At 40.9% G+C, this 27,225-nt stretch overlaps 1 protein-coding gene across 1 annotated transcript in view; it reads left to right on the forward strand.

Annotated features, from left to right (window-relative positions):
• The window catches only part of ARID1B (AT-rich interaction domain 1B), a 410,724-nt gene that overhangs the window by 279,745 nt on the left and 103,754 nt on the right, over positions 1-27,225 (forward strand). Inside the window, exon 5 of the mRNA XM_043887975.1 lies at positions 6,081-6,324. Coding sequence (XP_043743910.1) covers positions 6,081-6,324 — 244 coding nt within the window. The remainder of the gene's footprint in view (positions 1-6,080; positions 6,325-27,225) is intronic.

Raw genomic sequence — 27,225 nt, forward strand, 5'->3', positions numbered from 1 at the left:
TGTATTTTACTGCAGAACTTATAAATTCAGTGACACTCATCAGTGACCGGTCAAATCCTCCTCTCTTCGGCATTGCCCTTAAGAAAGTTAGGGTCTAGTTGGAGAGAGAGAAAGAAAAACTATATGCCAGGATTTCATACTCAATATTCTAAAAAGGAGAAGAGACACTATTTCTGCTTTTGAAGATAACTGACTTTTTTAAAGACCATTGAGCTGGCATTTTAACCTGTGCTTCAAACCCTTGGGAAGTCACAGTGAGAAATCATTAACTGTATCCTATTAAAACCCTTAAACAAGAGACCTGAACTTGTCTCATTGATTGAAATATCTTCTCTGTTTCTAATTCAGTGTTTATCCTCATGCTCTCTTGGGGCTCTTCTGAGCAAGAGATGCCCAGTTCATGTGAGGCTTAGCAGTTTTCTACCAGTGGCTGATATAATACTGTCAACTAATTGTATTGAGAACCATAGCTGAGAGTATTTTAGAGTTGATCTGCTTTTTAAAAAAAAAAAAAACCCACTTATTTAATTAAACAAGGGAGTAAAATTTTCTGACTTATTCCCAATTCAAGACAGTAAGACATCACCAGCATTGACTGAATTTATCCTTTAGCAAACTGACTTACTAGATAAACTGAATACCATCAAAACCAAAGATGTCTCTAGTTGTAGTGAAGTCATGATATATGAATGTAAAATATTCTTAGGAAAGATCATGTACAATTTGTATTTATATTTATACTTAATGTATGCCTATTTTATATATTCGTAGATTTCTAAAAATTCCTCCTGTGCTCCTTCCTGGCACCTTGTTCTATACATTCCGCCGTCACTGCCCTGCCCCACCCTGGCCCATCTGGTTGAATCAGAACGTATCTTTGCTGTATGTTAATTCATCAGTGTTTCTCTTGTCGGAGTCTGATAGGATTGTTACTGCTCTCAGGTGGCATTTCATTCTAAGCACAGTGAAATCTCTTGTACTTGTCACTTAGGTTAGAATGAAAATTTTACATGGGCTGAAGGTGGAAGGATGATGGTTATAGAGGGGCAAGTCTTTGCGGGGAACTTTGATTTAAATTAAATTTTAAAGTGAAACAAGCTTTTCCCCAAAAAAAGCATTGATTTTCTAAATATAAACTAACCATTGATGGTAGGGACTGTATTATTTGGGGTGTGGTAGAAAGTATTCCGTATTCTGAGTGATGTCAGATATTGAAAACCCAACTTGATAGCAAGACTTCACCAAATCAGATTGTCATTGCAAAATACTGAATTTACTATGCATGAGCCCATGAAGCCATTGCCTTACCCATCAATAAAGAGGGAGGATGTAAGGAATGCTGTGGGGCAGGGGGATCTCCAGCCCCTTAAAAGAGTCCTCCCTGCAATTACCTTACCTGCCAGTTTTCCAGCAAGATAAATGGAAGCACTGTAGCTTGAAGGTGCCTTGGTTAGAATGAGATGCAGTAAGGTCTCTCTGTTCTTTACAGGCATCATAGATCTGATGGTACTTATAAAAGAAGAATAGAGTTGGTGCCCTGCTGACTAAATTGTCCTCTAGAGGGGTATTCGTTACAGAGCTTCTTTGTTAACTAGGCTGAATGTTTAAACCACTGTTGAACTTCTTTTATTAACGTGTTTTAAGATAGCTATACATATGGATACCCTAAGTATCTGCAGGGCGGGAATATTTCCCTGTAATTTACATATAAAAGTTACGTGTGTGTATAACAGTAATATAGAAATTATATCTTTTTATTACTCTTCTGTTACACTGAGGTGTAGTCAGCACTGAAATTCTGATGACTTGTGAACACTAAGAAAGCCACCGTTTCTATATTTTTCTCTTGATATTTCTTTGATCAGCTTGTTGAATAACAGAAATGTTTTTCATACCTTTGCAGCTTGAATGAAGCTCTCTTAACACCCATCCATGTCACTTTTTCAACCATAACAGAATTTAAGGGAGAACAGGGAAGGAATTTATAGGTCGTGCAGAGAATTTTAAAATTTTCCAAGTAACAGTTTGTTTTTTATGAAAAAAGATTTGCATAAAATTATTTAACTTCAAATAATGATTTTTTAATTGAATCTATGTCATCTTTTCTGTTGAATTTCATATTGTAGTATATTAGAAAATAATGATTTTATATCTAGTTACCTACCAGTTTTTTTTTCTTTAAAGAAATCATGAAAGGCATATTTCCTCCCAACTGATTGTTACATGATGGACCCTTGTTTATGAATAATGTGCGTTTGTTAGGTAATAGGTATCTGTACACAGAGCCTGCCACCAGTTCTTAAGTGGGGGCTCCGTGAGTGAGTCTCATACCATTAAAGAGGAGAATTCTATCTGGCACCCAATCAGTGTTTTCCAGACAGATATGAATGGGGAGTTGGTCCCTTTTCTTGGTGAAGCCTATATGATTCCTTATGCACTTAGGTCCCTATGCATTTCAGCTGAGACCTGTCTGTCCTCCTCCTGTTTCCCCATGGAAGAGGCAAAGGCATGAGAGGCCAGACTAGATACTGCAGGTCAGCACCCTTTTCTGTAAGGGCCAGATAGTAAATATTATAGGCTTTGAGGGCCATAGTCTCAATGCAGGTCTGCATTGTGGCCCCAAAGCAGCCATAGACAGCACTTCAGAGGAGTGGCTGTGACTACAAGATGTCCCAGTACGATATTATGGGACCCTGAAATTTGACTTTCAAATATTTTTCATGTATCACAAAGTATTACTCTTCTAATTTTTTTTTTCTGTCATTTAAAAATGTGTGGCTTATGGGTGGTGCCGGAATAGGTAGGATTTACTTTTAGTCCTCACATAGCTTGTCATGCCCTGCTTTGTGGAGCCCACAGGTGTGCCCCTTTGCACTTTTGTGAACTGGTTATATCAGGTTAGGAAGGGAATACGTTGGGGATAGGTACTTAAAGAATTATTCAGGACCCAGCTATCTTCCACACCCAGAGAGGCCAGCATTCAGCCTGGGGCAGGAGGAATGGGTGGAATCCTGTCCTGTGGACCCTGTCAGCCTGCAGCTCACACCTCTGCATGAGTGTACTTAAGTTTTGTTTGGAGGGACTCAGATAATTGCCTTAATTGCTGAAGTGTGAATACTTCATAATTGCCGGGAGAAATATCAGTAACCTCAGATATGCGGATGACACCACCCTTATGGCAGAAAGTGAAGAAGAACTAAAGAATCTCTTGATGAAAGTGAAAGAGGAGAGTGAAAAAGTTGGCTTAAAGCTCAACATTCAGAAAACAAAGATCATGGCATCCAGTCCCATCACTTCATGGCAAAATGAGAAACAGTGATGGAGAAACAGTGGAAACAGTGACAGACTTTTATTTTTGGGGGGTCCAAAATTACTGCAGATGGTGACTGCAGCCATGAAATTAAAAGATGCTCCTTGGAAGAAAAGTTATGACCAACCTAGACAGCATATTAAAAAGCAGAGACATTACTTTGCCAACAAAGGTCCGTCTAGTCGAGGCTGTGGTTTTTTCCAGTAGTCATGTATGTATGTGAGAGTTGGGCTCAGAAAGCTGAGTGCCGAAGAATTGATGCTTTTGAACTGTGGTGTTGGAGAAGACTCTTGAGAGTCCCTTGGACTATAAGGAGATCCAACCAGTTCATCCTAAAGGACATCAGTCCTGAATGTTCATTGGAAGGGCTGATGTTGAAGCTGAAACTCCAATACATTGACCACTGATGAGAAGAGCTGACTCATTTGAAAAGACCCTGATGCTGGGAAAGATTGAAGACAAGAGGAGAAGGGGATGACAGAGGATGAGATTGTTGGATGGCATCACCAACTCAACGGACATGAATTTGAGTAAACTCCAGGAGTTGGTGATGGACAGGGAGGCCTGGTGTGCTGCAGTCCATGGGGTTGCAAGGAGTCAGACACGGCTGAGGGACTGAACTGAACTGAACTAAATACCTTCTACATTGTACTTAGTATCTTACTTGCATAATATTCTTCCTCTGTTTCTACCTGGCTTCACAAAAAGTTCTGAAAGTCTGAATTGAACTGTTGTTGAACCCAGTCATCAAGTTGAATACAATGTTTTATCAGCTGAAAGTATGCAAAACCATGCATCTCATGTGCCCTAAGTAGAGATATTTATATTAATATATTTTTTTCTCTGAATTCTGAAAACGTGATTCAGTTTGTCCCATTTTATTATGGAGCTTTGATGATACTTTTTCTAGAGGTGATATTTTTAATCACTTGCTACTATTAGGTTTCTTACTCATACGCTCAATTATATGACATTGAAGCTTACTGTGTTGTACTTAGATGTTATTCTTCTTAGCATAAGAAATTTTTGTTTTTCTATAATATTCATCTTTTTGTGAGGTTCTCATCTCATCAGTTATTCTTTAGAATGTTTTTAATCAGTGGCAATTTTGCTGTTAAAAAGAGAGAAGTTAATTGTATAACAGATGGTTAATAGATAAACCTCCCAGGAGCCCTGGGTCCTCATCCTGAGTTTTTGTTGTGGCGTTTTGGGGTGCCCTGAAGAGCTCTAACCAGCTCTGCTTTCGTGGCCCCTTTGCACTTGCCGGTCTGCACTCGTTCTTCAGATGCTGAGCATCTTCCTCCAGCAGTTTCCAGAGCCTTAGTTTTAGCAGTCCCAGTAGTAAGCAGTGAGGTAAGATCAAACAATACAATTGCGTGAGTGGGAGATGTCAATTAGGGTTGAATCTGCTTTACGGACAGTACCATAACCTAGTATTTCTGATCCCATTCTGCAGTGTTTAGTCCTAAGTTATCTTTTATCTTGCCTCTCAGCCTTTAGGGCTCATTCAGCACCTAGTTCCAGGTCTCATCTGGGTTTGCAGAGTCAGTGATGGGCGAGCCTCGCCGTTGCCACAGGCCTGCACTGGTGTACAGAGCTCCTGTTGGTGGGCACCCCGTTTGGGACCTTTGTGCCCAGCCATGAGGAAGACTGGAGTAAAGGTTCTGTCCTCTCACTCTGATAAGGGCTCAAAAGACAGTTTTCTTATTTCTCTTCTCTCATCCTCCTGTCATAATCTTTGGCAGATGCTGTCTGTTCTCAGTGGTGTAACTGGTAACAGTAACCTTGACTCTCTGACCTTTGGTTTCTATGTCTGTCAATGGGAATTTTAATATCTGCCTTAGAAGGTATTATGGTAAAATTATAGGACCTTAAAGATTGTTTAGCTTAAAACTGTTATAAAAAGTAAGTTATTGGAGAAGGAAATGGCGTCCCACTGCAGTAGTCTTGCCTGGGAAATCCCATGGACAGAGGAGCATGGCAGGCTACAGTCCATGGGGTTGCAAAAGAGTCGGACACGACTTGGCAACTAAACAACAACAAATGCAAACATATACTATACCAATACTCAGTGTTCACTGCTAGGCCAAGTAATAAGCTCTGGTTGCACTTCCTTCTGGTATGGTACCTCTTGTTTTTCTAGAGTTAATAAACAAATGACTGTTTCAATAAAAGGTAGTAAGTTATAACGTTAGGACTCATTTCTGCCAACATAACTTCAAAGGGATTTATTTTCATCATATCAGGTAAAAATACACATCACTCTTCTATTTATAAGAGAACTTTTGAATTACCTAAAATATAAGAATTTCTCCCCAACAAAGTTTGGTTACAGTTTGGATTGCTATTACATTAGAAGATCATATTTTGAAATTCAGACAGTCCTCCAGTATTAATCTTTAAGTAAGAAGATCCAAAGCCTTAGTTTTTAGTTTACTGAAGTGATCATGTATGAATCAGGCATTCCATTCAGATGCTACATCACCCCCTAGCATGCTTTTCCTGTGAGTCTTTGGTGGGTTTGTTGGACTGGGTGCTAACAGCTTAAAGGAAAGCTGTAGGACAGTTTAATGAAAGAGGTACAAATTTATTCACTTTTTAGCGACAGACTAGATCCTATGGATTTATCTTATAAAAGACCTCATTAAAATCTTCTAATAACAAGTGGTCAAGAAAAACTCTGAAAGGTTAGGGTCAAATAGTGTTTTGAATAGGTACTGGTCCAAATATGTGTTACTCCATCAATGCCTGCTATTTCTTTCCTTCTTAGGACCTGTCTGGCTCCATTGATGACCTCCCCACGGGAACGGAAGCAACTTTGAGCTCAGCCGTCAGTGCATCCGGGTCCACGAGCAGCCAAGGAGATCAGAGCAACCCAGCTCAGTCGCCTTTCTCTCCGCATGCATCTCCCCATCTCTCCAGCATCCCTGGGGGCCCATCACCTTCTCCTGTCGGCTCTCCTGTAGGAAGCAACCAGTCACGGTCTGGCCCAATTTCTCCTGCAAGTATTCCAGGTATTCATTTCTTAATAATTACTGTTTTACTCTGTAATAAATACAGACCTAGTTTCCATCAATAAAAACATACATACCATTATTATTATTTTTTTTACTATTTAAAAACCTAATGATGGGACCATCATTAGGAGTTAGGAGTATAACTGTGAATCATCACCAAAGCATACAAGCATCCTAGTTCCTAAGTATACTCTACTAATGAATATAAACACTGAATTAGTAAAATCACCAGTTACTTTCAGTTTGCACATTTACCTTAACTTAAATCAAAAAATTATTTATTCTCTTAGCGTATGTTTCTTAGTGATTTTGTTGAATAAGATCCTCTGTTGATAAGTGCCACTAAGGTGAGATAACTGTGGAAGTTATTTTCTACAATATTTTTAATGTTCATGCTTATCACTGTCTTAATTTGCCAGCATACATTCATGGCCTTGTTATTTATACAAACTCTTACCTTTTAGTTTTGATAAAGAAGTTCATGTTCCGATTAACCTCTTGCGTTATTAGCTCTTTCTGTACTCATACTCTTGTATCTTTTGCTTCCTTTATCATATACTTGTGCTTATTTATTTGTTTATTTATTTGTCAGTTGCCTCATCCTATTCCAGCTTTCTTTCTTATATCAACCATCTTTCATTCAAACCCACCAAGCAACCAGCTTTCCTCTATCCATCAAATGATGTAATTTTTTTCTGTGTAACTTTTGCTAGCATGATGCAAGTGGCTGCCAGAAAATACTTTTTAACTCATCTGTCAGAATTGCTATTGAATTGCTGATAAATTTTCTGATAGTTTATTCTATTATCTTAAAAACATGGATCATGGATAGTAATTTTACACCATCTTATTATTTTTCTCTTTTTAATATTTTAAATAAATGTTTTATATATGTATATGAACATATGAAAAATGCTAATTATGAAACAACTATCAAATGAGTACTCATGGCTCACCGTCCAATTTAAGAGCTGGAGTTGTTTTTACCTGTGTGTTCAGCTTCTGTCTTCAGCTCTGTACCTCTCCTCTGCCTCAGATATCCTATGAATGTATTTTAAATCATTCTTTCTGGATTATTTTGGGTTCTCAAAGAGCATAAACGAAGTATATATTGTTAGTTTTATTTAATTCTTCATTTTATAGAAATGTATTATATTAAAAATCACTATATAATTTATCCGCTAGGTTGAGAGACTTCGCCCTATAAGGGTTGCTGATAATAACTGCAGTAGAACACATATAAACGAGGAAGATTTCTGGGCAAATCATAAAGTATAGTCACATATGTAATACTATATGTAGTTCTTTTCCACTTAGCTTTTTTGACTAAATGTTAAGTTCCCGAGATCCGTATTTTGAATTACATATAATTTTATATTTTATTGATGACATCTTAACATTAATTTTCTTTTTAAAATATTGTCTTGTCTGTATAATGGTTGTTTTAATAATAAAACTTGGATTTACCTGCTTTTAGTGTTTTTAAAGCTATGAGTACTCTGTATTCCAGAATTCCTTAGACAATTTTTGGTATTGAGATGGTTTTTGAGGTCTTACCAACCTAAACATTGGCAAGTTATATGTAAAGTACTATATTTGTCAATGAACTGATCCCATTTTTCTGAATTGCATCAAAAAGACTTTTCTTAATAACTTAAATGAAAACTTTTCTGAGATATAAAAATATTTTAGTTTTCCATTTAAAATCCCTAATATGTGTAGTTCACAATCTGATGGTTTTCATACATATATTTAGAATTCTAGATGGGGATTTTGAAAGTTTTATTTCACTGTTTGGATTTTTTTTTTTTTATTTTATTTTTATTATTAGTTGGAGGCTAATTACTTCACAACATTTCAGTGGGTTTTGTCATACATTGATATGAATCAGCCATAGATTTACACGTATTCCCCATCCCTATCCCCCCTCCCACCTCCCTCTCCACCCGATTCCTCTGGGTCTTCCCAGTGCACCAGGCCCGAGCACTTGTCTCATGCATCCCACCTGGGCTGGTGATCTGTTTCACCATAGATAGTATACATGCTGTTCTTTTGAAACATCCCACCCTCACCTTCTCCCACAGAGTTCAAAAGTCTGTTCTGTATTTCTGTGTCTCTTTTTCTGTTTTGCATATAGGGTTATCGTTGCCATCTTTCTAAATTCCATATATATGTGTTAGTATGCTGTAATGTTCTTTATCTTTCTGGCTTACTTCACTCTGTATAAGGGGCTCCAGTTTCATCCATCTCATTAGGACTGATTGAAATGAATTCTTTTTAACGGCTGAGTAATATTCCATGGTGTATATGTACCACAGCTTCCTTATCCATTCATCTGCTGATGGGCATCTAGGTTGCTTCCATGTCCTGGCTATTATAAACAGTGCTGCGATGAACATTGGGGTGCACGTGTCTCTTTCAGATCTGGTTTCCTCAGTGTGTATGCCCAGAAGTGGGATTGCTGGGTCATATGGCAGTTCTCACTGTTTGGATTTTGATGCTGTATGGAACACACACAACCCAACAAAAGAGCTCAATTTGGAGGGCGTGGTATTACATGATATAGTGGAGGTAGATATAATTGGTCTCAGAATCTGGTACTCAGTTAGTTGTGTTTTGCATAGGATAAAGTTGTTCAGTGAATTATGATTCTGATGACCTATTATTTATTGTTCAGTTGCTAAGTCGTGTCTGACTTTTTGCAACCCCATGGACTGCAGCATGCTAGGCTTCCCTGTCCTCCACTATCTCCAGGAGTTTGCTCAAATTCATATCCATTGAGTCGGTGATGCCATCCAACCACCTCATCCTCTGCCGCCCTCTTCTCCTTTTGCCTTATGAGGCCTGTCCTTCACAGGACCTTCAGGGGAGGAGCTAAATGTGATTTTTCTCTGTTAACTTCGAAAGTGGGTTTTCAGTAGAAAACTTTCAGCTTTCTTGGAAATTTATGTTTAAGGCTATTTGTTTTGTAGCTTGTGCCAGAAATTCTAACTGCCCAGGGCCAGGGCCTTCATTTCATTTCATCATAGTGCAGCCTGTATTACTCTACATGCTGCTTGATAAAACTGTTCAGCAAAATTTAGTACAGGGATGAAATTACAGAGCAGAAGTTCCACTTGTTTTCAGAGGCATGATATCCAGGTAAATCGGGAATTATCTTTGCTGAGTGTGAAGCTGTATAGTAATAGAATCATGTAAAACATGGAAAATAGAACATTTCTTTAATATTAGTGTCATTCTAAGAGGAATCAGTTCAGTTCAGCTCAGCCGCTCAGTTGTGTCCAACTCTTTGCAACCCCGTAAATCTCAGCACACCAGGCCTCCCTGTCCATCACCAACTCCCGGAGTTTACCCAAACATATGTCCATCGAATTAGTGATGCCATCCAGCCATCTTATCCTCTGTCATCCCCTTCTCCTCCTGCCCCCAATCCCTCCCGCATCAGGGTCTTTTCCAGTGGTGGCCAAAGTATTGGAGTTTCAGCTTCAGCATCAGTCCTTCCAATGAACACCCAGGACTGATCTCCTTTAGGATGGGCTGGTTGGAGCTCCTTGCAGTCCAAGGGACTCTCAAGAGTCTTCTCCAACACCAGACTTTAAAAGCATCAATTCTTCAGCACTCAGCTTTCTTCACAGTCCAACTCTCATACATGACCACTGGAAAAAACCATTGCCTTCAGTAGATGGACCTTTGTTGGCAAAGTAATGTCTCTGCTTTTTAATATGCTATCTAGGTTGGTCATAACTTTCCTTCCAAGGAGTAAGCGTCTTTTAATTTCACGGCTGTAGTCACCATCTGCAGTGACTTTGGAGCCCCCAAAAATCAAGTCTGACACTGTTTCCACTGTTTCCCCATCTATTTGCCATGAAGTGATGGGACCAGATGCCATGATCTTCGTTTTCTGAATGTTGAGCTTAAAGCCAACTTTTTCACTCTCCTCTTTCACTTTCATCAGGAGGCTGTTTAGTTCCTCTTCACTTTCTGCCATAAGGGTGGTGTCATCTGCATTTCTGAGGTTATTAATATTTCCCCCAGCAATCTTGATTCCAGCTTGTGCTTCTTCCAGCCCAGCGTTTCTCATGATGTACTCTTCATAGAAGTTAAATAAGTAGGGTGACAATATACAGCCTTGACGTACTCCTTTTCCTATCTGGAACCAGTCTGTTGTTCCATGTCCAGTTCTAACTGTTGCTATCCTGACCTGCATATAGGTTTCTCAAGAGGCAGGTCAGGTGGTCTGGTATTCCCATCTCTTGAAGAATTTTCCACAGTTTATTGTGATCCACACAGTCAAAGGCTTTGGAATAGTCAATAAAGCAGAAATAGATGTTTTTCTGGAATTCTCTTGGTTTTTCGATGATCCAATAGATGTTGGCAATTTGATCTCTGTTTCCTCTGCCTTTTCTAAAACCAGCTTGAACATCTGGAAGTTCACAGTTCACTTATTGCTGAAGCCTGGCTTGGAGAATTTTTAGCATTACTTTCCTAGCATGTGAGATGAGTGCAATTGTGCGGTAGTTTGAGCATTCTTTGGCGTTGCCTTTCTTTGAGATTGGAATGAAAACTGACCTTTTCCAGTCCTGTGGCCACTGCTGAGTTTTTCAAATTTGCTGGCATATTGAGTGCATCACTTTCACAGCATCATCTTTCAGGATTTGAAATAGCCCAACTGGAATTCCGTGACCTCCACTAGCTTTGTTCGTAGTGATGCTTTCTAAGGCCCACTTGACTTCACATTCCAGGATGTCTGGCTCTAGGTGAGTGATCACACCATCGTGATTATCTGGGTCGTGAAGATCTTTTTTGTACAGTTCTTCTGTGTATTCTTGCCACCTCTTCTTAATATCTTCTGCTTCTTCTATTAGCTCCATACCATTTATGTCCTTTATTGAGCCCATCTTTGCATGAAATGTTCCCTTGGTATCTCTGATTTTCTTGAAGAGATCTCTAGTCTTTCCCATTCTGTTGTTTTCCTCTTTCTTTGCATTGATCACTGAGGAAGGCTTTCTTGTCTCTCCTTGCTATTCTTTGGAACTCTGCATTCAAATGGGAATATCTTTCCTTTTCTCCTTTGCTTTTCACTTCTCTTCTTTTCACAGCTATTTGTAAGGCCTCCTCAGAAAGCCATTTTGCTTTTTTGCATTTCTTTTCCATGGGGATGGTCTTGATCCCTGTCTCCTGTACAATGTTACAAACCTCCATCCATAGTTCATAAGGCACTCTATCAGATCTAGTCCCTTAAATCTATTTCTCGTTTCCACTGTATAATCATAAGGGATTTTATTTAAGTCATACCTGAATGGTCTAGTGGTTTTCCCCACTTTCTTCAATTTAAGTCTGAATTTGGCAATAAGGAGTTCATGATCTGAGCCATAGTCAGCTCCTGGTCTTGTTTTTGCTGACTGTGTAGAGCTTCTCCATCTTTGGCTGCAAAGAATATAATCAATCTGATTTTGGTGTTGACCATCTGGTGATGTCCATGTGTAGAGTCTTCTCTTATGTTGTTGGAAGAGGGTGTTTGCTTTGACCAGTGCGTTCTCTTGGAAAAACTCTATTAGCCTTTGCCCTGCTTCATTCTGTACTCCAAGGCCAAATTTGCCTGTTACTCCAGGTGTTTTGTGACTTCTTACTTTTGCATTCCAGTCCCCTGTAATGAAAAGGACATCTTTTTTGGGTGTTAGTTCTAAAAGGTCTTGTAGATCTTCATAGAACCATTCAACTTCAGCTTCTTCAGCGTTACTGGTCGGGGCATAGGCTTGGATTACCGTGATATTGAATGGTTTGCCTTGGAAACGAACAGAGATCATTCTGTCATTTTTGAGATTGCATCCAAGTACTGCATTTTGGACTCTTTTGTTGACTATGATGGCTACTCGCATTTCTTCTAAGGGATTCCTGCCCACAGTAGTAGATATAACGGTCATCTGAGTTAAATTCACCCCTTCCAGTCCATTTTAGTTGGCTGATTCCTAGAATGTCAACGTTCACTCTTGCCATCTCCTGTTTGACCACTTCCAATTTGCTTTGATTCATGGACCTAACATTCCAAGTTCCTATGCAATATTGCTCTTTATAGCATCGGACCTTGCTTCTATCACCAGTCACATCTACAACTGGGTATTGTTTTTCCTTTGGCTCCATCCCTTCATTCTTTCTGGAGTTATTTCTCTACTGATCTCCAGTAGCATATTGGGCACTTACCAACCTGGGGAGTTCCTCTTTCAGTATCCTATCATTTTGCCTTCTCATATTGTTCATGGGGTTCTCAAGGCAAGCGTACTGAAGTGGTTTGCCATTCCCTTCTCCAGTGGACCACATTCTGTCAGACCTCTCCACCATGACCCGTCTGTCTTGGGTGGCCCCACACGGCATGGCTTAGTTTCACTGAGTTAGACAAGGCTGTGGTCCTGTGATCAGATTGGCTAGTTTTCTGTGATTATGGTTTCCATGTGTCTGCCCTCTGATGCCCTCTCGCAACACCTACCGTCTTACTTGGGTTTCTCTTATCTTGGACGTGGGGTATCTCTTCACGGCTGCTCCAGCAAAGAGCAGCCGCTGCTCCTTACCTTGGATGACGTCGCCCCTCCTGACCTTGAACGTGGAGTAGCTCCTGTCGGCCCTCCTGTGCCCATGCAGCCCCTGCTCCTTGGATGTGGGGTTGTTCCTCTCAGCTGCCGCCCCTGACCTCGGGCGTGGAGTAGCTCTTCTTGGCCGTGCCCCTGACCTCGGACGTGGGGTAGCTCCTCTCCCTAAGAGGAATAACCACTTACAAAATCTGCTGAGCAGTTTTGGCATCTATTTACCTTTTTCTCAGAGGGAATTGCAAGTAACATTTGAGCTGGAGAAACTTTCTTAATCACCTGATCCCGCCTCTTCGTTTTATTGCCACTTGGGAAGCTGCTCAGCCCCCTGTGCCTCAGTTTCTGTGTCTGTAAAGATGACAGCCACCTCTCACAGTGTCACTGTAAAGACGAGCTGTGTTAATGTCCATAAAGCGGGCTTGCAGTCAGCGTTCAGTGCGTGTTCATTGTTGTTGTGATTACGGTTATTGTTGTTATTCAAAATGAGATGTCGAGACTTGTCCATGATCATTACTGTCCAGAGTAGCACAGGGGGTTTTGGCTACAGGTCTGAATCTTACACCAGTGGTTTTCCTGTACCATTCAGAGGACATGTATATAAAGTTCCCAGTGATGATTTGCTGAGTTTACTGAGATTATACAGTAGGACCACTAGAACTAGCCATGAAAGCGTAATGTATTTTCACAAAGTTGAATCCATTTTTTCCTGACTTGAAAAAATACAGGAGGTAGGTCAGTGGTTGCTCTTCTGAGAGGCTGAGTCTGAGAAGGTTACGAGGCGACAGAAGACAAGCATTTTTTTAAAACCCTGCTTCACTCAGATCGTTGGCAAATCGATTTCTGTGTGATGTGATGGGCAGGCAGTCTAGCATAAAATTTACCAATAGATGCAGATCAGAATCCTGGGTTATTTCTCACACTTTTTGCATATGTTTAGACAATATCAGTCCCACCTTCTCCCTCTTCCTAGCCAGGGCTGCCACACTCACTTGAATAAGTTTCTCGCCAGACCAGGGATGTGGGCCAGAGGAGTAAGTGGCAGTGAAATACAGCAGCTATCCGGGGGGAAGGGCGCCCTTTTACAATCCACAGAGAGGAGCCCCAGAGCTGTCAGCACTCTGGTCCTGGGCCTCGTGGTAGTCATCCTCGTGGCCCGAGTCCACATGTCACCTGTTTCTCTACTTTGTTCCTTAGCCATGTCCAGGCACATTCAAACATACATTTTAAAGATGTTCATCAAAAACTTTATGTGGTGTTCTTTTATGGGGATTTATTAAAAATCATGCCATATTTTATTGGAAAACAAAATGTGGTCTTCCCCTCCCTTTAACCTATATTCCCTTCTTTTAAAAATTTTTTAAAAATATACTTTTGTGAACTATATCATAAAAAATAAAACCACACTTTAGAGATGATTATCAGTTCAGTTCAGTCGCTCAGTCGTGTCTGACTCTTTGCAACCCCGTGAATCGCAGCACGCCAGGCCTCCCTGTCCATCACCAACTCCTGGAGTTTACCCAAACTCATGTCCATCAAGTCGGTGATGCCATACAGCCATCTTCATCCTCTGTTGTCCCGTTCTCCTGCCCCCAGTCCCTCCCAGCATCAGGGTCTTTTCCAATGAGCCAACTCTCTGCATCAGGTGGCCAAAGTATTGGAGTTTCAGCTTCAGCATCAGTCCTTCCAATGAACACCCAGGACTGATCTATTTTAGAAATGATCATAAAGTAGATTATTTGGGGTTTGTATTTAACTAAATGCAGGCCTGCTTCCTTAGACAATAGATTCGCCCTTCAGAGCTGACTTAGTAGTCTCACTCTTTTTCCCATCTCTAGCCCTGATGTTAAGTTTTGTTGGTCTGTACATTGGCTTCTAAGGCTTCTCAGGTGGCGCTGGTAGTGAAGAATCCCACCTGCCAGTGCAGGAGACGCAGAGACATGGGTTCAATCCCTGGGTCAGAAAGATCCACTGGAGTAGGAAATTGCAGCCCACTCCAGTGTTCTTGCTTAGAAAATTCTATGGGCCGAGGAGCGTGGAGGGCTACAGTCCTTGGGGTCGCAAAGAGCCGGACACAACTGAGAGACTAAGCGCACACACACACGCTAGATTCTAAGATAATGTATAGTCTGTCTGCATTTGCTTCTGAGTTCGAACCAATGAAGCAAAAATGTCTGACAGAGATTACATGGTTTCTTACCCTGGGCGTGATCCTCAGATTGCTTTTTGAAACCATCTGTTTGGAATTTCCCTGTATTTTTCTGTCTGTAGCCTTTTGCTTTCTTTTCTCCCTCACCCTTCCTCCCATTCCCAGCACTGACTGGTTTTCCCTGACTCCACTTCTCTCCCATTAACTCCTGCTGTATTTTGCTGCCTCCTCTCCATGTGTCACAGATTGGCTCTTTCAATCATTGTCTCTCCAGCAAGTCATTGTTAAAATGAACAGCTGTTGTGTAGCTGATAGCTGGGGTGAAGTAAAGCCAGAATGTTATGGGAGAGTCTTCCTAGCGTGGCTCTCCCTGGGTTTGTTGAAGAAGAGCAGTCATTTTTCTCCATCTCTGCTCTGGTAAATGAAGTATCTGGTAAATAAGTATCACAGAGGTAGATAAACAAAAGCCCAGGAAAGCACCCCGAATGGCTGACTCTGTTTCTTGCCTGTTAAACCGTTTCTCCACCCACTGCAAATTCGCCCTCCTGTCATGCTTCCTCGCGAACATTGTGAGTGTCATGGGAACAAGTACTGTGATGCGCTGGCACAACATCGGCCCTGGCACATCCCTAACTCAGTGGGGCTTTTCCTTCCTGCGTTCTTTTGAAAAGCAGGATGGAGATTTTTGTGGTGAGTAGCCACATGGATTCTCTCCCTTTGTCTGCACATTTCTGGGCTCCAGCATCACAGCTGTCTGTGGTTAAGGGGAAGGATTCGGCCTGGTGGTCTAATCTAAACAAGCATTTGCAAACAGAAATGTGTACGTTACATGTTCCCCCGTGCCATTGTACACTTTCTAGGTTTTTACTTAGTGTTTCATTTCCCATTCCTCTTCTGGTTGATGTTTTTATATTTAGAAACAGAAATCTCCCCATCTTTCTAATTGTTAGTATGTTTGTATGTACACATTTAAATAAAGTAAATCTAATGTAGGGTGCAGTTGATTCTGAAATGTATGATAGTAAACATTTTGTTTTCCTTCTAATGATCCCATTGCATTGCTTCCTGGGTTACAGCCAGAAATCAAGTTATGTACCTTGATTTAAGGAGAATAAACTATTGGGTCTTGAATGTATTGTGTAGGTCTTACACTGGGCCTAATTCGTCCTTACACATAGTGTATTGTGTAGGTCTTACACCAGGCCTAATTCGTCCTAACACATAGTAGAAGCTGACGAAGCACAACATCAGAATGCGTTGCTGTTGCCAAAAGATTTAGTGGATGTTAATTTCACTTGTCTTGCCTCCAGAGCCAACCATTACAGTTTACTAACAAAGCAAAAATGTAAATAAGCTGAACTTTTTTATTTTTATTTTATTGGACAAAGGCTTTTGTCAGCTTTTTTCTCCATGTGCTGTAAGCAGCAACAGTGTTTAAATATTAAGAAGGGTGAACGTCAGTGGGGGACGGTGATAGGCAGGCAGATATTAACTGTTCATAGCCTGATAGACATTTTTGTCTATAGAAACTTGAAATGTTCCGACTGTTGAGGACAGGTCATTGGTTTTATTATTAAAGATCTAAGGATAAAAACTAAATTCCTAAACAGATTTCCTGCCCCCTCCCCACTTTTTTTGTTGTTTGTTTAAGCATTTGTTGCAAATCCAGTTTTAGATAGAGTTAATCACTTTCTTCTGACAGCAGAGGGCTGTTGGCGATAATAGACTAGGACCAAAGATAGAAAAGTAGGTATTCTCATTAATGTCATGATGAAGAGACATTGGTTTCAAACCATTCTTTTTCTGGCATAGTATTAGGTGTTTGTTATGAGAAGACCAATCAAAGTCAACATTTTCCTAGCTGTCATAGACAGAAACAAAATAAAATTTCATCAAATATGAATGTGAAACTCCCTCCCTTTAAGTTGTATGTGCTTTGCTCTTTGCTGTGTCTCACCTCCCACCTGGTCCTTCCCCAGATTGACTACTGGCCGGAAGAGAGCATGAGGCCGTGGGTCAGGGTATCCTCAGTGCTGAGAGGCTGTAAAGGAGGAAGGACGGCAAGGGGAGAGTCGTCTTTCATCAGTCTCTCAAGCTTGCTCTGATCTTTTTCCATTCCTTGCGCACCACCCCACCCCTCACCCCCCCGCCCGGGTTCCTCCTCTGCCACCAGCTGGAGCCTTTCCCTTCTGAGCTGCTCCCCGGGCGGAGCTGCTCTGTCCCTCTTTCCTTGCAGAGACTCATACCTACCAAATAAGTGGCTGTCCTTTGAAAAGGATCACGGGTTTTAAGAGCCTGCAGAAATGGCTTTGCCAGAGATCGCCCTTCCGCTCTCATAAAGCACCAGTTACTTTATGGTTAAGCCTGATTCTTTGAAGCTTTATCATGTCAGTTCCCGGATGGTAAGCGATGCATCCAGTGTACCAGCTAACAATAATGAATTTGTGCCCCTCAGGAAAATCTCAGACGCTGAAAGAATGAATTCCGAAGAAGGTGGCACATAGTAGATTAAATATGGAAGATAACTGTTTGGGCAGCGTTAAGGTATATTTAGAGTTCTTCTGTGTACGTATTCACCCGCTTTACCCTCTGCTTCAAAAATAAGAGCTAAGTAGATTTCTATAGGAGCTGATATAGTTGCAGATACAAACAAGAAGATATTCTGGACAAAAAAATTAATTTTCTTACTTAATTTGACATTCAGACAACCAGATTCTGGAAGGATGCTATAATGGGAAAGAGAAAAATGAATTGCAGTTAGGACTTAGTCATAGGCTGGAGTGAACAGGAAGGATTTTAGTGAGAGGAAATGATAGTTCCTGGTCTAATTTGTCAAGATTAGTACCTATGAAATGAACACCGGAGGATGCAAATCAGTGTCTCTCTTTTTTAATCCATTCCCCTTGGATTTTTAGAACTCTTAGGGCTCAAGCCCAACCCATTCTAAATAAGTAATTTTTCTACTTTTTAATTTATCCTTGTTTAATAAAACTCAGGGTAAAGTTATGAGTTAATTTCTATAAGTGCTTCTAAACCAGTTTCCTTTCATGATAACATTAGAATCGCTAAAATTTTTTATTGAAAGTCTGCACAGTCACCCTACCTGGTAATCTTATTTTGAAACATCCATCAAGTGTTCCTTTTTGGCTTCTCCTGAAGTGGAAATCCTGCAACAGCTTGTTGAGGGAAGATGCATGCTGCTTATTGGCAAGCTGTGCAGAGAAAAAAAAATTCTTAAACACAAAATGCCATTGATATATCCATGTTTTTAATCTGTGGCAGCCCAGAAAACATTGATTCAGCAGTTCTACAAACCAAAGAGAACTTCAGCCAGTAATTTTTTTCCCTTACAAAGTAAAATATTTGTGTTATACAAAACAGTAATTTCAGATCCTGTCCAAATTATGTTTAGCAATGCTTAAGAAAGCAACAAAGTATTTTGTCTTTTAGAGAGCTTCAGTGGCATGGTTACTGGTTATTAGAGCCTCCCCCTTTAAGATACTAATTTAGAATGCAGCCAGGATCCTGGCTGTACCTAGGTCTCCTGCTGTTTCTAAAGGGCAGGTTCCCCTGCTGACCTGCAGCCAGGTCCTTGTGTTGGAAACAGCTGCTCTAGCGCTCTTAGCTACTCTGCCCTTTAGAGGTCTCTCCTGACCCAAGTCAGGTGTTCTGATCATTAGGTAATGTGTTTTTTCTCCTTCTTTCCAAAAGCAGAAATCGTTCCAGTTCTTCCATCCCAACAAATTTCAAAGTAAGCCTTTTATCCTCCTCTTACATTCAGAAATGAGAACAGTGGGATTTTCTCAAAATACACAGTCCCACTTGGTTTTGCTCCCCCCTCTTAGTTAAAATTAAGTCATGCAGTTCAGTCTAAACTCTCCTCTCATTTTCCGTTTGCTTTCTTTGATCTTCTGCATATGAAAATGCAGGAAAGCCCATGTCACCAGAGTGCTGTTTGTGCCTCATCCGGCTCTGTAAGCTCAGCGGTGACGAAAGTGCTGACGTGCTAGATCCAGCGGTCCACTCCCACTTCTTCCTTTTTTTTTTTTTTCTTTTACTTTATTCACTGAAGAAGCACTTCAGAGCCTTGTTTGCCGTTTGTTTTCATTTCTTGAGCTGAGTAGACTGACAGTGCTCTCATCGTGTGCTTAACTGACTGACTGCCGTTGCTTCTTGAACCAGCTGTGCGCTGCCAGTGTTGACGCTGTTGGCATCGACCTGTTGTCCTTTCTTCCTCACGGGGAATGGGGAATCGGAAGGGAGGGGCACAAAAGCTTTTAGGAACTAATTTTAGCCTAAAAGTACAAGTTTCAAAAGTCACTTAAGTACATTTTGGAAAATGGTGATAAAGTGAACAGTTCTTCCAGTCAAGATGTTTCTGAAGTTGATTTCCACTAACTTTAGATGTGTTATTCTACTTTCTAAAGGGAAAAAATGGTAGTTGTGAAAGGAACAAAACTGTTTTACATGGAGTGTCATGTTTATTTCCCTATCTTCTGATAACCCTAGAGCCACGATTATTATGATGTGTTGATTGATTATAGCCGTTAAGTCTCTTACTAATCAGTTTCATCACTTACTCTCAATTCACACTTACACCTTTGATTTCTCTTCCATAACAGGGTGATATGGGTTGTCATTGACTAATGAAGAACAGAATTGGTTTCGGCAAGAGACAAACGGAATGCCGACACCAGTCCTAAAATGCATTAATCTTTAATAATCCACATCTGCGTGTTTATAAATGATATAACCAGAGATTGCTAATGTTGATACTCTCTTTTCCAAACAGAAAGTGACATAGGAGTTTGTACTTGCAAACTGCGTTAAATCCGTATAGCTGAATGCCAAGAATGTGACCTTGCTGAGGATGCCAAATGGATTAATTCATTGAATTTTTTTTTTTTTTTAGTAGCATGTTGCACTTTTGCTGTTGGGAAAATCAGATGATGTTCTGAGGAAAGCCCACTAGCCCAACTGCTCATTTTTTTCTTTCAGTCATTAATTCAGCAAAGTGTCAATGCATCTTATGCTGTGGATATGTTTCTAGAACTGAAGAAAATACTCTGAATATAAATGGCAAAGGGACCTGTCCTCATGAAACTTAAATTCTAATGAGAAAGACAGGAAATACGCAAATAGTAAATAGCTTATTGGGTGGAGGGAATCAGGTTGCTTCTTTAGATGGCAATAATTAGGGACAGTGTCTCTAAGAAATTAATATTCGAACAAGAGGCTCAGTGAATGAAGGTCAAAAGCAAGTCTAGGAGTGAGGTATCCAGGCAGAGCAAAGAGTGAGTACGAAGGCCCTGAATAGGGGTGTGTTTTGAGTGCTGGGCAGGGGACCCAGAAGGAAGTCTTTGGGGCTGGAGCATAGTGGGGAAGGGGAGATAGAGCAGAATGATAGGTGGTTAGATTACAGGGCAAACCAAGACCAGCTTCTCTTGGGTTTTGTAGGTTATGATTGGAATTGAGGGATTTAAGTGTGATGGCGGAGAAGGCAGAGAATGGCATGATCCAGGGCAGACTGTAAAAGGGTCATTGTGGCTGCTGAGTGGACTGTAGAGGGGGTGGGGCAGAAGCAGTGAGACCTGTTAGGGGGCTGTTGCAGTCACCAGACCTGTAGGGGGCTTGGTCATGGCTAGAGGTGTGGGTAGCAGTAGTGGGGACAGGATGTTTTTGGCCTGAGAGATTGGTGGTAAACAGTGGTTCTGTCCAGGAGAAGACAAAGGAAGGAGTAAATTTTTGAAAGAGGAATCTGGAGTTTGGTTTTGAAGATGTAACATTTGAGAAGCTTATTTGGCATCCAGAGGGCAACTTTTGAATAGGCAGCTGGTTATACATAGACTCTGGATTCCAAGTAGAGATCTAGGCTGGAGAAGAAAGCCTATGAGTCATTAGGGATCTAGATACTGTCACCTAGGACACCTGGCCTGCACCACAGTCACTTGGAGGGCCGATGAGAGCACAGATGACTAGACCCCACACCCAGTTTCTGACTCAGTAGGTTTGGGTGAAGCTGGAGAATTTGCATTTCTGGCAAGTTCCTAGCTGAAGCTGAAGTTGCAGTCTGGGAGCTCCTGATCTGGGGAACGAGTGGAGGTCAGTGGTTCTCAACTCTAGCTACGTGAAACGTCCTGGGCCAGACCCCAGAGATGCCAGCTTAATGGATCTGAGTGGAATACTCTGTGGTAAGCTCTCCAGGTGATTATTATGTGTAGCCAGGGTTGGAAATACTGAGAGAAGAATTCTGAGGACTGAACCCTAGGGCACTCCAAAATGTAAGAGACCATGAAGAGGAAAAAGAATAGCCAGTGACAGAAGCGGAAAATAAGGGAGAGTCTGGTGCTGTAGAAGCAGTGCAGAGGAAGACTTTGTGGAATACGAAAGAGACCACCTATATCCATTTCAGCCTAACACTTCCCTAGATATGTCCCAAGGGCATGTTTTAAAAGGAAGCTAGTACTCCCAGTTATGATCATGTATGTATGGGTCACAGAAAAACTTAAAGATAAATAGCTCATTTTTTATGGGGCAGCATATTACCGTTAAAAAAAAAAAACTTTCTATAGCTAGGTTCTAATTCAATTGAAATTGTAATGTCATGGGAAAAAAATCTTCATGGTAAAATAATTGTTATAGTCTCAGGCCTAATTCAGTTAGTAATAGAATCCCTTATTTTCACAGTTGTTCCTTTTAGTCTTATTTAACACAAAATCCAAAAATCATATCATTTAAATTCTACTTGCAAAAAAGGCAAAAACATGTTTTTAAGAGAGTTGAACCCCAGTGCATAGTTTTTTTGTTTGTTTATGTTGCATGTTACTTTTTACTAGAAGTGGACAGTGGAAACTAGTTTAGTATTCCCTGTTTCAGGTCTACTAAGAGTGGCTTTGGGTCGGATCTTTTCTCCTTCAGAACTGAATTCCTTTTGCCTGGAGTATCCATCCTGCCTGTTACCAACTGGCAAACTCCTACTTACCCTTCAAGACCCAGCTCCATTGTCTTTTTTCTTTTGCAAGGTCATACCGACCCCTCCATACCAGAGAGAGTCCTACTGTCCCTCCTGGTGTTCAGGGTCCTCGAGCTAGCCCAGGAGCCTCTTGAAGGCAGTGATCATTTGCTTCCTTTTTTCCCTCGATGCCAAGAACAGTGCTTGACAACTAAAAGGCACTCCAGAAATGTTGGCCCAATTAAAGAGTTCACAGTTCTCTTAGAATAAACAAGTATTCAAGAAAAGAGAGTACTAAAATTTATAACTTACATAACCTTTCATCCTATGGCTGGAAGCCATCTTTCTGCATCTGTGTTTCACAGTTAATGTGCTAAGTTGTTTCAGTCATATCTGACTCTTTGCAACCCTATGGACTATGGCCTGCCAGTCTCCTCTGTCCATGGGACTTTCTAGGCAAGAATACTGGAGGGCAACAATGCCCTCCTCCAGGGGATCTTTTCGACCCAGGTGTTGAACCCACATCCCTTATGTCTCCTGATTTGGCAGGCGAATTCTTTACCTCAAGTACCACCTGGGGAGCCCACAATTCACAGTTTATGGGATCATTCTATTTGCCTTCCCTCTGGGAAGAGATTCCACTGTGATAAGATTATTCTATTTTCTTCCTCTCAAAAACAGAACCTGAAATAGTGGTCCCAAAATCTGACATTTTAAACCAGACCTCTACATATGTAGACCCTGCCTGATTCTAATCCATCATATGCAGAAATTGTGTCACATAAGTACTGTAGCAAAATTCTGGACTTGTGTAATGTCCAGTTTTTTTCATTATCTCATCTTTTTTCAATAAATATCTGTTGTTAGTAACTAACCAGATCTTCAAAGAAAATGGCCAATCAGAAACAGATTGGCTCTGGGGAGGATTTTGTCATTACTCAGATAGTATTCCTGTTTCCAAGTATCCATTGCCAGCACTGGCTAGGTAAACACGAAATGTTAGCTAAGGGCTGGAATTTAGGTTTCAGCAACACACGAATAATAAGCTCCAGATATGTGGAAGTGACAAGCAGAGGTAGGTAAGAAACACGTATTCATGAAAAAGAAAGATACTTGCTGAACGTTTATTTAAAATCTGAAATAAAAGAGTAGATTAAAAAACATCTGAGGATGTGATCCAGAACGTCCTCCTTCCTGTTTGTGCTGCAGCAGTTAATATCCTGCTCTCTTGGAGTGGCCCCTGTATCAGAGGCTCTGCTGTCTTGGGCTCGCCCACCAGGCCCCTCTGCAGGTGCCTCTAGAGTGGTGCTTTGCCCATAGCCTAGTCATCCTTGTTCCTAAGAGGCATACTCCTGAACTCATCACCGCTGCCCACCCCGCCCCGCCAGCTACCCCAGTACCTTTAAGTAAAAATAATATAGGGTTGGTTGTGCTGCTTAGAACATAGAGATTTCAGTCAGAAGCCTTGGGTTTCTTTTTAAACTTTTTCAGCATACTACAGTGCTTTCACTTTTGCTATTAAAAGTTGTTTTATATCAAGGAAGTTTTATCATGACAATAAGCTCTCATTATTAAGTGTAATTATAAATGCAGTGAATTTTTAAACACTTTGAGAAAACAGTGTTTTCTTTTAGTACATGCATTGACACTTAATTACACATCTATGTAGAAAATACCTAGAAACCATGTCACCTGCAATGCCAGTATTTTTACTGTTGGTCCCAAATTTATATATACTATACCATTTTCCTCAAATCCCCGTAAACTCCCAGACTGTGTATCTTTTCCTACCTTATCTTTCATCCAGAAGTAGCACAAAAATGCCTATGGACTGCCCATGTGTCCCACCTTGCTGTCTGGAAAGCGTGGGCCCCCTCCCTGCAGTGTCTGTATGTAGACTCCTCTGTGGGTCTCTGTGGTAGATGCCAAACATCTCGACACAGGTGAGCATCGGTGTGCAGGTACTTTCCATAGCTGCTTATGTTTACACTTGAGAGTTGTCCTGACGTATCGGGACCTAGAATGAGAAATTTGTGACAAGAGGGGATGGAAGGAAGTGAAACTGTTATTAAAGGAAAGAAAGTGCCTTGGCTTTCAAAAGGCCTGTCTCTTATCAGGCAGTATAGAGCAGCGATCAAGTGGAAAAAAGGGAGCAGGCAGGCGCCTCATCTAATCTTTCTCCTGGGGGCCCAGGTGGACAAATTGGCAACCCTGTTCACAGCTTTTTTCCCTCTCCCCTTTGTACCATAAGAACTGCTAATCGGATCCATGCTGCTGCAACTGTGGTTAGTTATTAACAGAATAAAAGCAGATTTCTTCAAAAGAACGGGTGGGGGAAACGACTATACAAAATTGCAAGGTTGTTAGAATCTTAAATGCACAGCAGTCGATTTTTTCCCTTATTCTGAATTATACGATGAATACAAGTCTTTCATCTGTCACTATACCCATTTCTTCAGAAGGCAGCCAAATATTAAGCTTCTCAAAGAAAAAAGGAATCTTAGAAAGAGGAAAAATATTGAGGAGGAATAAGAATGGGTAAGAGTAGGGGGAAATTAAGTTTTATTTTTATTAATTTGTCCTCTCAAGAGAAATAGAAACTTGCCTGCTCTATGATTTCCTCTCCCCTGCCTCTTACCTTACATCAAAGCAAGGATTAGAACAGATTTAGCTGGTAGCTATTCTGCATTTTGTGTCTGGTGTTCTGTAGGAGTAATGTTCAGAATCTACCTCTTCTTATAGATCACAGAGTACTATGGATCTAGACTTCCAGGTGGAGGACAGGGCAGCTATGTTATATCCAAACAAGTCTTCTCTTTGCTCAAAGATTTTTCTGCACCTTAAAGACTTTTAAATTGTACACCTGAACTTTAAAGCTGGCAGAAAGGGTGTATGTTTATGAGACGGGTGAGTACAGGCATTGAGCAGATTTTTAGCATGGTAGTTTGTATTTTTCAGTGAGTCTCTGATGTTGATAAGGGATACCTCCTGAGATCCTCATATATCACAAAGATGGAAGTGGCTCCTGCTTTCTAAATCTTTGGTCATAACATGTCTTCACACTTAAAGTTGATAAACTTTCAAGGTTTTATCTTTTATTTAGCGGCATTTCTCACAAAGAAGCAGTTTTTAATCACTTGACCAGAGTTGTTGGGGGAGTAAAGATCTGAACCAGATGGCACTGGGAACAAAGTGAGCACCCAGGTTAAGCCACGTTGCTCAGGTCCCTCAACAGCTGTAGTGCAGGGCTGAACATCACGCCTCAGTAAAATCAGACACTGCTCCTCTCTCACACCTTGTAGGCCTTTTAGGAGTTGTCCAGACTAAAAATGTTACATTTTAGTGCTGAGAATTTCCTGTATGTGTTTAGGGCTCTGGTTTATCTTGAGTTAAAGAGTTTAGAGATTGAAATAGTAACGTCTAATAGTCTGCTTTGGAACCAGTCTGTTGTTGCATGTCCAGTTCTAACTGTTGCTTCCTGACCTGCATACAGATTTCTCAAGAGGCTGGTTCCAAATAGGGAAAGGAGTACATCAAGGCTGTATATTGTCATCCTGCTTATTTAACTTATATGCAGAGTACATCTTGAGAAACACTGGGCTGGATGAAGCACAAGCTGGAATCAAGATTGCCGGGAGAAATATCAGTAACCTCAGATATGCAGATGATGCCACCCTTATGGCAGAAAGTGAAGAAGAACTAAAGAGCCTCTTGATGAACTTGAAAGAGGAAAGTGAAAAATTTGGCTTAAAGCTCAACATTCAGAAAACTAAGACCATGGCATCTGGTCCCATCACTTCATGACAAATAGATGGGAAAACAGTGGAAATAGTGACAGACTTTATTTTTGGGGGCTCCAAAATCACTGCAGATGGTGATTGCAGCCATGAAATTAAAAGACGCTTGTTCCTGGGAAGAAAAGTTATGACCAACCTAGACAGCATATTAAAAAGCAGAGACACTACTTTACCAATAAAGGTCCATCTAGTCAAGGCTATGGTTTTTCCAGTAGTCATGTATGGATGTGAGAGTTAGACTATAAAGAAAACTGAGTGCTGAAGAATTGATATTTTTTGAACTGTGGTGTTGGAGAAGACTCTTGAGAGTCCCTTGGACTGCAAGGAGATCCAACCAGTCCATCGTAAAGGAAATCAGTCCTGAATATTCATTGGAAGGACTGATGTTGAAGCTGAAACTCCAATACTTTGGACATCTGATGCAAAGAACTGACTCATTTGAAAAGACCCTGATGCTGGGACAGATTGAAGGTGGGAGGAGAAGGGGATGACAGGATGAGAAGGTTGGATGGCATCACCGACTCAATGGACATGAGTTTGAGCAAACTCCCGGAGTTGGTGATGGACAGCGAGGCCTGGCGTGCTGCGGTCCACGGGGTTCCAGAGAGTCGGACACAACTGAGTGACAGTAGTCTGTTTTACCTCGTATTCCCTGACTTGACTTACCATGCGTCTTGTGAGAGCCTTTTAGTTTCTTACCTCCAGTTCTCTGTAGGAGAGTGTCTACCCAAAAGGACTTTAATGAGTGTCAGGTAGTGAGATTATCCAGTGGGCTTCCTCATGAAAGACATTAGCTAACTTTACTACTTAATACCAGAGGGCAGTTAGAAAACTTCTGGTTCAATCCAGTGGGCCGAGTAAAATAATAATGCGTAATAGCAAGCTTACAAAAAACAAAACCCAGAGAGTTTATAGTACATCCCTTTGAGGGCATAATTTTTATGTAGGATGCATGATAGACCTTTGTAGTTACTCTGTGTGGGACTTCAGCAGTGAGGTTAATAGTGAGACTCATAACCTGAGACTACAGTGGAGGGAGTAGTTGGAAACATAATGCAGCGGGTACTTGACTGCGTGTTTGGGGTGAAGATACGTGGTTCTTGTAAGGGTTCTGTCAGGTTCGTGGGGATGGCTTCATTACCTTCATGCCTTAGAAGTCCACAAGTTATGCCTCTTGCAGTACTAATTTTTATTTTCAGGAGCCAGTGACACATCAACAGTTTGTAATTTCTTGGGTAAGGACTTGGGAAAATCTTACCCTATTTTGAATGAACTTTTGAACCATAAGATATAGAAAGGTTTGTCATCCAAGGTTCATGTTCCCTGTTTGAAGTTGGGGGAGCAAGTTGCTGTGGCTCTGTGTTCCCATTTGGAGGGTACAGGTAGAGGAAAGTGTAACTTTCTATTATATACTACTCTAGT

The sequence above is a fragment of the Cervus elaphus genome, chromosome 26 (assembly GCF_910594005.1).
Source record: "Cervus elaphus chromosome 26, mCerEla1.1, whole genome shotgun sequence".
In the NCBI taxonomy this organism is placed as follows: Eukaryota; Metazoa; Chordata; class Mammalia; order Artiodactyla; family Cervidae; genus Cervus; species Cervus elaphus.